Raw genomic sequence first — 11,593 nt, forward strand, 5'->3', positions numbered from 1 at the left:
CAAATTTAATTTGCTTAAGGCCATCCAACTGGCCGTAATTTATTTTCTTTTTCCACCAACGGAGTATCCCATTCATTACTCGATTCTTCATCAAATTCCGAAGATGAACTAGAGGATACAAAAAAGAAAGATTAAAATTTAAACATGAAAATTGTGTCTATAATAATATTTGGTTGAAATTGGGAAATTTCAAAGTAATCAAAAAATTTATCAAAACTTAATTTAGAAATAGTTCACAAAGAAGTCTCCTACTTTGAAATTACTAGCCGGGGACTATTTTTCTGGAGTTCTCCGAAAATTTTAATTGCGCCAAATATTTGATTGATATCCGATTAGAACGATCATATTTAAATAAAAAGATGATTGAATTAAAATTGAACTTTTAGGAATTTAGGATGATAAATTCTCCGGTCGTTTAAGGACTGTTAAAAAAAAATGAATGTATGAAAATATTTGATAGTGCATTCTGTTAGAACTTAAAATTGAACTGAAAATTAAGAGTAATTTGTAAAACTTATTAAAAAAGTTGGTAAAATTTTTCGATATATATACCATTAGTATAACTGTCCATAAAAAAAAAATAAATTTAAAAAAATGTATTCTCGCCTAACCCTAGCTAAAATGTATTCTGGCGTGGCCCTAGACAACAATACAAGACTTAAATTTGCAAAATTTTATTATTTCCAACATGGCTTTGGTAATAAATAACAATAAAATTGCCAAAATAATACAATAAAAATATAGACAGTACAGAATACCTAAAACCGGACATACGTCATGTGATGTGTTTAACAAAAATTAACATTAATTAAAATGATATTTGTAAAACGTATTTAAAAAATTAGTTTATGCTTAGAATATTAAAATGCATACTAAAAAAAAATATGTTATTAAATAACTCAATTAAAATCTATGATCTATACATGAGCGTAATCTGCCCAATTGTAAACGATCTTATACCGCAGTTCAGTGCAAAAATTAAGAGTCATTTTTTATCTGATAAAAAGTTGACGGTTCTAGTAAATAAAGCTTGCAATTTCAGTGAAAACTTTAGCCGGAATTAGGGTTGACTATACTACCCCTCACCCGGCTTTAAGAACAATGTTGATACGCACATGTGTCTGATTACTCTTTGAATATTAAGAGTATTATCTAACTTGAATTGCGGTTATTTAGCATTCTTAAAGAGTCCTTTGTGGATTTTTATTACAGAAAAATATCTTTGGGAATCTATACTTAAAACGCTAATTGTTTCCTAAAAGAATATTGAATGTCCCAAAAATTTGCTGAAGTCAATCAACTGGAATCGTCTCCTATTACGAGACTGTAGTATAAGAGAGTCTGTGAAAAAGTTAATTTTCTGGAGATTAAAATATTCCCATTTTTTCATGAGTTTCCATCATTTTAGTAACTAATCCACGCTATTTTTACGATTTTCTTAAAAACAACCTTTTTAAATTTTAACTAAAATCTATCCAAATCTGTCATAATAATTTCGACCCAAAAATTACGGATGTCGGGTTTATGTGAACAAACTGGGATAAAAAAGCCCCAATTTTCAAAAAAATATAAATAATTTACCTGTTTGAATCATCATTCACTGAATGAATTCCCGAATCCGATACAGTTGCTGGATAATGTGATTGTAAATACTTTCGAATCAGCGTAAAGCCAGACGGTTGAACGTACGAAGTTGGTGCCGGTTGAATTTCTTCCATACGAATAGCCGGTTTATTACGTCGTAAATATTTATGTACGGTTTGATTTAATAAATGAACTTGTCGAGATAAATTCACAAAATCATTTTGTCGATCAAATTCTGGGTGCGTTAAATTATTATGGTGACTTTTCATTTTTGGTTTTGGAAGTCGTACGTTAATATTATCTTCGATAACTTTCGAAACTTTAATTTCGTTATACTTTTTATTTGGTTTGTTATTTAATTTATTGTTCTTTAAATCTGGAAAAAAAATTAATTATGGGATAAAAACTAGATAATTCCATATCCTTTCTTGGCTACAGGAAACCGGACTGGATGGGAAGTTCTAAACGGATACTGCTCAGCAGACACCAGACGAGGAAACACAATAAATGTTTTAGGTCGCAGTGTACTAATTCTCCTTAAAAGAAAAGAAAACATTTGAATTATTTACACAAGGAAACCTGACTTAACCTTTGTTCCAGAATAAGTTTCGTCCAAAATAGAATCGAACAAATAAGAATCCTTACTTTGTAATACAGCCGCCATATTTGTATTATGTGTATCCCGATCTTCCTCATTTGTCGAAGACATTAATTTACTTTGTACTATATCCTGCATATCACTGATTGGACCACGTGATTTGGCTGATGGGGGCATCCATTTATTTTTGGTAGTAACTCCAGAAATTGCTTTTTGACCTAGAACAGTATTTGCTATCAGTTTTCCTTCCTTTGATTTGTGTTGGGTATGCTTACAAGCGGAAATTCTATTCTCTTTACGTTGACGAGCCAAACGTTTACGTGTTAAAAATCCTCGGACTACTTTCTGCATTGTAACAGCACTTTCCGTCTGTCGAATATTCCACCGGAGTTTCTTATATTGTAACATTGCTAACCATCGGCGCACACAGGCTTGAGATAAAATTATTTTGTGCATCTTCCCAAAACAAAAATAAAAAACTCATTAATAGGCAAGCGAAAGATGCGTTTTTTAGCGTTTTAAAAATTACCTGTTCTTCATATAATTTTGATAAATATTCAACATGATAATATTTTAAAAATACTTTTGTTTTCCCCAAAGCCCAGCCATCCATTTTCAATCTGACCAATAATAAACGACAACTTTCACGATTTGGTTTCACTTTTTCATTAAAAGCAAATCCCAGAAAACAATATCTATAAAAAAAAAAACAACTTCGCTTTAGTAAAAATGTAAAATAACGCCAGAAATAAAAAACCTGGTTAATAAGGTTGATCAAACTCAAATAATTCTGGCATATGGAAAGATAATCTAGCACTGACATATACCTTTTTACAAAATCTTCGAATAATATTCGATGTGAAAAACCTTGTTGTCGAATACGAATTGTTTCCAAAACTCCAGCATAACGTAATTGCTTTAATACTTTCGCCCTGTCAAATAATTGGGGAGTGCTTAATTCATTTGGCTTAATACATCGCACGAATTGTGGATTGCCAGCAACCATTTTTTGTAATAAATCTTTTAATGAGTAACGAAAATATGTAGCCACAGTTTGTTGGGCTCGAGATTGAGAAGCTAAATACCGTGTAATGAATTTATCCTAAAAAATATAAATTCTAATTATTCGTGATATTCAAAAAACGATAATGGCTTAATCGAACTTTTGCTTACATTTCTAGACGATCGAGAACTTGATCTTGATGAAGAACGGCCGTCATTACTATCATAAATCGCCGAATATAAATTTCCAGTTTTTGTAATTGGACATTGATATAAAAATCGAATCATATCATATTGGCTTTGCCGCAATAAATTTATAATGTCTGGTGGTAAAAAATTTCGATTTTTATTCAAGAAGCCATCCGCTCGATAAATAACCCTTCCAGCAAAATGTTGTATGGCAAAACATGCTGCATCGGATTTCGGTTTTACATAATGTTTGGATCGAACATTATTGTGAAATTTTTCGATCATTGTTCGATCGTTTGATTTGGGAAAACGACTTTCCTCATCCAATAATGCAAGTAAACCTACAGGTTTGGATAACAACATATCCAAAACAGGTTTATTATCACTGAATTCCACCAAATCCACAGGGACACCCTCTGCCATATATTCCTACAAATTTAATACTTTTATTGGTCTACATATTTAAAAACTTTGGATTAAAACATTTTTGTTAACCTGTTGTTCCCACGTAAAAATATGCTGATTAAAAAAATATTGCAACTGTTCATTTGCGATATTGATGCATAATTGCTCGAAGGAATTTTTTGTAAAATTTTCGAATCCAAAAATATCCAATATTCCAATTGATTGCTGTTCTTGGCTAAATTAGAAAATCCAGAAATTCAAATAAAACTTTTGGGAAGGCTAATGATTATGGAGATTTCCTTACTCATTATTTCTATTTGACAATAACAAACAATTCATTTGATTAACAATCCAATCGAACAATCGACCATACAACGATTTAGCCATTGCATTCCGAACAGCTTCGGCTTCCACAATCGAATTATTCCGTATAATTGTCTCACCACGGGTCACAACTGAGTTACAAGTTAATGCTTCCAGCAAATCAGACGGGTCGATACCAAGTAATCGTGTAACTAAAATAAAATAGAAAAATTTGCAAAAAATATGGTAACGAGGAAATTTTTTTCTATTTAATATACCTCTATGCATTGGTGCTAAATCAATAATTCGTGATTTATTATCGGTGTTATTTTGTAAAACTTCACCAAATTCTAAATCGCCAAGATGTAATACAGCAGATAGTATTCGTATAATTGTATCGATTTCGTCGTTGTGAAACCCGACAACCTTTTATAAAACAAAATATTTATTATGGTCACTGATTACACTGCCAATTCATTATACAAGGTACTTAAATATTATAATACCTTAAATGAATTTTCCAATTGTTTCCACATATTAATATTCGTTACTTTTGATTCTGGCAACGGTTTCAAATATTTATGGGAATTTTTCAAAACGGGATCTAAATGGTATTGTATTAAATTATTCATATTTTCCAAACCATCGTACAAATAATAAAATATGTGGAAATTTCCTTCATTTCTATAAAGACAACAAAACTCGAAATTACATTTCTAAAATCAAAGCACCCGTTTATCTCAAAATAGAAATTTAACCAAATACACCTGTTACTTACATAGCTTGTTTGACAACACGCGATTGTTCCAAAAGATATACAGAAATTCTAGCTCCAGTAATTTTTCCACTATCTGATATAAATAAATCCAAGTATTTACCAAATCTGGAGCTATTTGAGTTTATACCAGTTTTGGCATTACCAAATGCTTCCATTATTGGATTCATTTCTAATATACGATTTTCTAAACTTCCCTCAGGACCCTACAAATCAAACATTGTTTTTTAAAGGTCTCCAAGAAGTTTCTAGAACGTTGGAAAATTATTTAATATTAGCAAAAATTATTACAAAGTTACTCCTAATTGTTTTCTTAATAAATTTAAAACAAATTTTTCGCGGGGGAAGGAGAGGTTGATTAAATTATTGACTAATAAGTCGTTAATTACAATTTTGAAACCGATTTTCAGTTCAGAGTCGTAAATGTTCAAACGATGCAATATTGTGCTAAAGTAAATTTTGCTGGATCAACTTATAAGGCAGTGTAAAAACTTCTTAAAGAACCCTAAATTTATGTAATAAAATGTTTTTAGTCTTACTTTACTTAAGAAAACAAGTTGTTTAAGTAATAAGTTCGCACTCAATGTTTTCCCAGCACCACTTTCGCCTGATATAACAACAGATTGTGATTGTTTTTGATGTAACAACGCTTGATAAGCTTGATCAGCTGCTGCAAATATATGTGGTGGATTATTAGATCGCGCTTGACCTTTATAAATCTTTTGTTTTTGAATCGTATACAATCCTAAATCACAAAATGGATTTACAGCCAATAAAATATCACCAATATAAGTGTAAATTTGTTGTAATTCAAATCTTCGAAATAGTTGTTCCACAATTACATCCTTAAAAAAAATTGGTAAAAAATCTACTTTTTCCTAATATTTCTTGGTTTTAAACGACCCTGCAAAAAAACCAACGTAAAAAAGCATCAATTGCATCAATTCCTTAGGAAAAAATTCGCTACAAATATATATTCATTCTGAACAACTGTTTTTGAAACGAGTTTTTTTAAGATAGTATAGGCAACTTACATAATGTTTATGCAATGTATATTGCATATAAAAGCTGATTGAAAGAGATATCTTTTTTTAATGTTCCCTCAAAAATGCTTTGAGTTTAATACAATCACCGTTGTGATACTGTTGTGGAACCTGATTTTAGAAGCATATAATTTGAAAGTCGAAGAATTCGAAAACTTATCGTAATTTTGAATTATTCCAATAATCAAAACATTTCAGATCAACGAACACTGTTTTTTTTACATTGGTTTTGTACAAGGTACTTTAGCACATTAGTGTGCAAAAATAACACACAATAGAATGAATACCTCGGAAAGTAATTCTAAGGCAGCTAAATCATCCACATAAATTTGTTTGGCCACTGATTTTCTACTGGATTTTAATTTGCCATTTTTTGTGGTCACTTCACTTTTTTGATGAACTCGTCCCTCCTTTCTTTGTTTTGATATTTCACTTTGTAATTGTTTACGCACCTAACGAAACAAATTTTTACTAAATTCATAGAACTGAAAATATGATAAGATGGTAAAGTTGTACCAAAATTTATTTTCTACTATTTTTTAGGCTCTTGGATTCAAACATAAGCCACCTGTGATTTATAACTGATAAGAGATAAAAGAAAATCTTTTCGTTTTTATCCCGAAAATCAAAATAAGTAACTTTCTATCACAAAAATAATAAAATATGCAAATAGCTACAGAGTATTTCATACTTTTTCACGTGTTTCAGCCACATTCTTAAACAATGGATGATGAACCAATTCATTAACAAACGGACGATGCTCCATATCTTTGACCAAACATTCACTGATAAAATCAGACAAAATTGGTCCATAAAACTCTGAATCTTTTACCGTTGGCGGCGGATTGCGTGGTATTTGAAATAACGCACGCATTGGATGTAGCTCACATAATGGTGCGTCTCCATCAGCCAATTCTATCGCTGTTATCCCCAAAGACCATACGTCACAGCGTGTATCGTATGCTGCGTCTAATTGTTGTTCACATGCTATCACTTCTGGTGCCATCCAATATGGTGTACCAACTGAAGTGTTCCGTCGTGCCATTGTTGCCATTAAATGTGAGGATACTCCAAAATCAATAAGTTTAACATGAGCACGTTCTGTCAATAGAATATTATGACCTTTGACGTCACGATGCATACAATGATTCGCATGTAAATATACCAGAGCTTCAACTGTTTCTCTTAAAATATATGCTAATTGGTCGTAGCTCAAACGTTCGTTGCGATGTTTTAAACCTTGAACCAAATCTGTTACTGAACCACCTGTACATAGCTGTTAAACATAGGCAAAATTATTACATGCTTGTTTAACAAATTACGTTAATTCAAAAATCAAATTCGGAGATAAAGAGTTTTATCAAATTCGGAAATAAATAATTTTTCTCGAATTTTGGAAATTTTTTTAAGGGATCCAACTTGGTTCAATTCCTGGAATTTGAAATTCGGGAGCAATATCTAGAAAACGGTAATTTGGATCGGATTTTTGCATTCAAATTGAATTATTTCACATTACTGTTGAAATTAATAGTCCAATAAAAAAAACTTACTTCAACAACAAACCAAATCTGATCTTCTTCTAAAGTTGGGCCACGTTTAAAGAAAATCCCATAAAAATCGGTAATATTTGGATGACGACTGTGTGATTTCAATACTAAATATTCCTCTTCAATTTCCTCAATATTTTCACGAATATTTTCCAAGATTTTGATTGCTACCCGTAAATTCATTTCATTATCTCGTGCACAAAATACTTCTCCATAAGTACCTTCTCCAATAATATCTTGTAACGTAAAACTGAATTCAGAAATGTTCGGCTCAACAAAAGTTCACAATTTTTGAAATATGTTTATAGGATAAGTAGCCAAAACTTACAAAGGCGAAAAACTATCTTGAAAAATTGGAATCAAGAAATTTTTTTTATCTCAGATCGAGAAGACGTGTTGATTAGATGTACAGGGTGGACCATTTTAATCTATTATGGCTAATAGCTCGTTTTATAGCTAACCAATCAAAAAATATCTTAAACAAAAGTTGGAGAATTTGATAGGGGCATCAAGTTCTGAAATCAGATTCGACCTACTTCTCCGGGTTTCTATAATAAGCAATTTAGATCCTAAAAGATAAAAATCGTAGACTTTCGGAGGAAAAAAATAGATATTGGCACGTGTTTCCGGTCTGGGGTCGCAATTTCCTAAAAACAAGGGCCTAAATTTTTTTACCTTTCTACAATAAACAAATATTATGTTCAAAATTTTCCCAAGGTTTGACTACTCTATTAATTTGTTTTGGGTACATACCGATTATCTGGACTTGGTAATTGTTCAATTTTAATTTGATCAGTAATGCCACGATATTCAACCATTTTAGATAAATTTTTTGAATATTTTTAATTCTCTGGTTGTGTTTACAATCGTATCAATTGCATGAAACTGAAATTTAATTGAATGGAAAGAACGAAGTCTTACACATGTTTCAATTATGAAACCTTTGAAAAGTATGTCACTACCATTCTATATGCTTTTAAATCAATCATAATATATTGATAAGTTAGTACTAAATACTAATATTTAAATGTATTTTGCATTCAGTGTCGGAATATCAGATATTTTTTACAGGATGGACCATTTTAATCTACGGCTAATAGTTCATTCTGTAGTTAACCAATCCAAAATTAACAAACAAAAGTTACAGAGTTTGTTTGAGAACATCATGTTTAGACATAATAGATTAAAATGGTCCAACCAGTATAATTTATATTTTGACTTTCTGATTTATCTCCAGACTTCCCGGAACTTTGAGGTGGCAACTTTAGACGAAGAACAAGTTTTTGTATATAGTAATTATAATGCTTGTTTTGCAAGAAAATGAGAAGGAACCTAAGATTATGAATCAATTCTATTACACCAATAAGTAACACTTGGCATTTTCTTGATATGCAATTTTAATTACATTTGTGAAAAGATCATTGCATGAATATTCTAATGGAACGTATAATATGATGATAAGTTTTTCATAAATCAGAATAAATGGTCAAAAATCAAGGAGTGAAAAAGTACACCTAAACAAGCATCTTGGTATGAGGAACATGTGTTCGGAAACACTCCTTTTCAGAGTTACAGATATTAAAAATTCAGCATATAGATCGAATTTCTTTCTAACTCGTTGAGCTTTCGAAAAATTGTTTCGAACGAAAGATATTATGCTATCTCTAACGATTTGCTAAATTTAGAAGTAATTTAACTCTTTCTTTTACATGGTGTACCTTATGACCCCCTAGATTATTGACCAATTATTCTAATACATCCGGTACAATTCTTTTTAAATGGCATTAAAAGTTATGATGCGCTACTGGTTTTGGATAACATTATAAATGAAGATAAAAATAAATCTGCATGTTATTTAAAGTTCTATTTCTATTTATTTAAAACCAATAGTCTAACAGCGATCGATAGACTTACGGTATTTTAGCAAACTTCATATTGATGTATAGTTTTACACCTGCCGTATGCTTGAGCAAAATAAACATTGCTCGGCAATGTGTGAGAGTGTCAGGAAATCCAAAAACGTCCAGATTGACTTCTCAATACGTGATCGTAGCATGTCTGCCCTTTTAATATATCTGACATTTTATAAAAATTTACGTTATTTTAGTAAAGATGAAATTTATAAATATTATTTACGAGGCTACCAAATTTTCTCTGTACGACTTTTTTCGAAAGTGCTGCGTTTTTAAATGATCCGTACACAACCCCGATAATTACAGAGGTGTAACCTTAGCACCTAGTTTAAGTAAAATTTATACAAAAATTCTATCGATAAGATAAAAGATATCGATAAGATGATTAAAATCGATAAGACATCGATAAAATGATTAAAAATAGAATAAACATTGTTTGATATAAAAACATGAATAAATATATATTTTGAGACACTTTGTGTTATAAATACAAATACATTAAATATTTAATAATTAATTATCAATCCATTAATTAATTATTTTAATCCATATAGTTTTAATTGATCCTCCAATGATTGACTATCCGATATTTGAAATTTATCTTCTTGTTCTTTTAATTTGTTTAATATTTCATTGATTTGTTGACTTTGAATTCTGTAACAGATACAATTCAATTTTATAAATCACATCCAATACAAGTCTCTTCGTATTGATAGGCTGAGTCCATGAAAAATGTGCCATGCATGGAAACAAAATATATAACTGTTTTTGATAGTAAAAACTAGGATAATATAAAAGACGGAACAACTCCCTTTAACTACCATAATAATAATAAATATTTTAATTATAATTTATGGATATCTAAAGTATTAGGGAATATTCATGTATTTTTTTTATATTTTTAATTCATTGTTTACACCGTTAACAAAATAAAAAATATAAATACTAAAAAATGCTGTATTTAAGTGTAAAAAAATATTTAAAATACATTATAATTTTGAGATATTTAAACGCATTTTTTTGGCGCTCTCTGTTGATGACGTATCAATACGTGATCTGTCAATTGGTGACAGTTCAATGTATAATTTACACTTTAAAAAAATGAATTTACAACACAGAATTTACACTCGTTATTATTAAGTTTTCTAATAAAAAGCCGTAGAATAATATAATTTAATGAAATACCATATAAAATGTAAGTAATTAATATCATACAGTATGTCAACAAATTTGACAAGCCCGTACTATGATGTCACATCCGTATAAAAATTAAAATTTCCGTTTTATAAATTTTTAAATGTCCTCACTGAATTTGTAATTTTATTAATTAATTTTAAGTCATTGAAAAGATATTAATTACTAAAAATAATGGTTTAGTTGAAATGTCCAGTCTTTTAAGTTTCAGAAGAAAAATATTTGAACCAAATTTAAATTTCATGAATATTCCCTATTGTGATTATTTAAAAATATGTTTATTATTATGGAAGTTAGTATGTAAGTATTTTATTTAACAGTCAGTTAGTATGGTGACTTTCTTTTGGCATGTAGTGTCAGTCACATATGGAATCACCCGACAGACTTAAAATTGATTCAAAATAAATTCATACATCTTTTCATGACGAATTTGTTGTTCGGTCAACATTAACGCATCCGTGATAGCTTTTTGTTGAAGTATTTTAATCTTGGATATCACACCATCAACTTTATTTGTGATAACGTCTTCATTCTCGTCTCCATCAGCTTCATCTTCTGATCGAAACAAATCCTTTGTCATATCGTTCGAATTCGATATCGTCTTAGAATCCTCACTGTTGATATCTTCTTTCTACATGAAATTAAAAAAAGAGTGAAATCTATCAAAATTTTTTGTTCTAATAAAACGGTCAAATACTACGCCAAATCCTAGACTTTTTACATAATCGATTTTTTATTTGAATTTTGCTCTTACTTTGTTGTAATATTTCATCCAGACTGTTAAAAAAACTGCTGAAAACGATACAATTATACTGAATATATAACAATTTGATAGATTATTGTAATAAATAAGTATTTCATCCTCCCACATCATTATTTTATAATTTTGTTGATATATTTTTCAAAAAATATACTTATCGAATTGTCAATATAACAATTTTTTGACAGATCGCGCCATGTATTTTTAAAATATTTAGGGGATTTTATTTAGTTATATATATTACAATTTGGGGAATTTAGATTGATGACATTGATAACTA

General features: G+C 29.9%; 2 protein-coding genes across 2 annotated transcripts; both read right to left on the minus strand.

Annotated features, from left to right (window-relative positions):
• LOC123298947 (myosin-IIIa-like) lies at window positions 1-8,264 on the minus strand. The gene is made up of 17 exons (XM_044881047.1): window positions 8,200-8,264; window positions 7,450-7,696; window positions 6,591-7,175; window positions 6,187-6,351; window positions 5,396-5,701; window positions 4,860-5,062; window positions 4,588-4,765; window positions 4,360-4,507; window positions 4,083-4,293; window positions 3,869-4,013; window positions 3,356-3,802; window positions 3,010-3,284; window positions 2,712-2,877; window positions 2,458-2,638; window positions 2,230-2,400; window positions 1,582-1,960; window positions 1-108 (listed from the first exon to the last, which is right to left on the minus strand). The coding sequence occupies exons 1-17, from the start codon at window positions 8,262-8,264 to the stop codon at window positions 15-17; spliced, it is 3,966 nt and encodes a 1,321-aa protein (XP_044736982.1). The 3' UTR covers window positions 1-14.
• A 1,630-nt stretch (window positions 8,265-9,894) lies between these two features.
• LOC123298979 lies at window positions 9,895-11,425 on the minus strand. The gene is made up of 3 exons (XM_044881083.1): window positions 11,308-11,425; window positions 10,967-11,184; window positions 9,895-10,013 (listed from the first exon to the last, which is right to left on the minus strand). Exons 1-3 carry the CDS (start codon window positions 11,422-11,424, stop codon window positions 9,896-9,898), a joined length of 453 nt encoding a protein of 150 aa, XP_044737018.1. The 5' UTR covers window position 11,425; the 3' UTR covers window position 9,895.
• Between the last annotated feature and the right edge of the window lie 168 nt (window positions 11,426-11,593).

Source organism: Chrysoperla carnea, chromosome 4, assembly GCF_905475395.1.
Source record: "Chrysoperla carnea chromosome 4, inChrCarn1.1, whole genome shotgun sequence".
NCBI classification, from domain to species: Eukaryota; Metazoa; Arthropoda; class Insecta; order Neuroptera; family Chrysopidae; genus Chrysoperla; species Chrysoperla carnea.

Bases quoted from the DNA above. Each gene is read 5' to 3' on its own strand.
- LOC123298979 (XM_044881083.1), bottom strand. From the start codon at position 11,424: ATGTGGGAGGATGAAATACTTATTTATTACAATAATCTATCAAATTGT. The intron at 11,185-11,307 runs GTAAGAGCAAAA...AATTTCATGTAG, and splicing joins GGATGAAATATTACAACAAA to AAAGAAGATATCAACAGTGA. The intron at 10,014-10,966 runs GTATGAATTTAT...TATCTGTTACAG, and splicing joins CAAATTCGTCATGAAAAGAT to AATTCAAAGTCAACAAATCA.
- LOC123298947 (XM_044881047.1), bottom strand. From the start codon at position 8,264: ATGGTTGAATATCGTGGCATTACTGATCAAATTAAAATTGAACAATTA. The intron at 4,766-4,859 runs GTAAGTAACAGG...TTGTCTTTATAG, and splicing joins CGTGTTGTCAAACAAGCTAT to AAATGAAGGAAATTTCCACA. The intron at 2,401-2,457 runs GTAAGCATACCC...ATACTGTTCTAG, and splicing joins AGAGAATAGAATTTCCGCTT to GTCAAAAAGCAATTTCTGGA.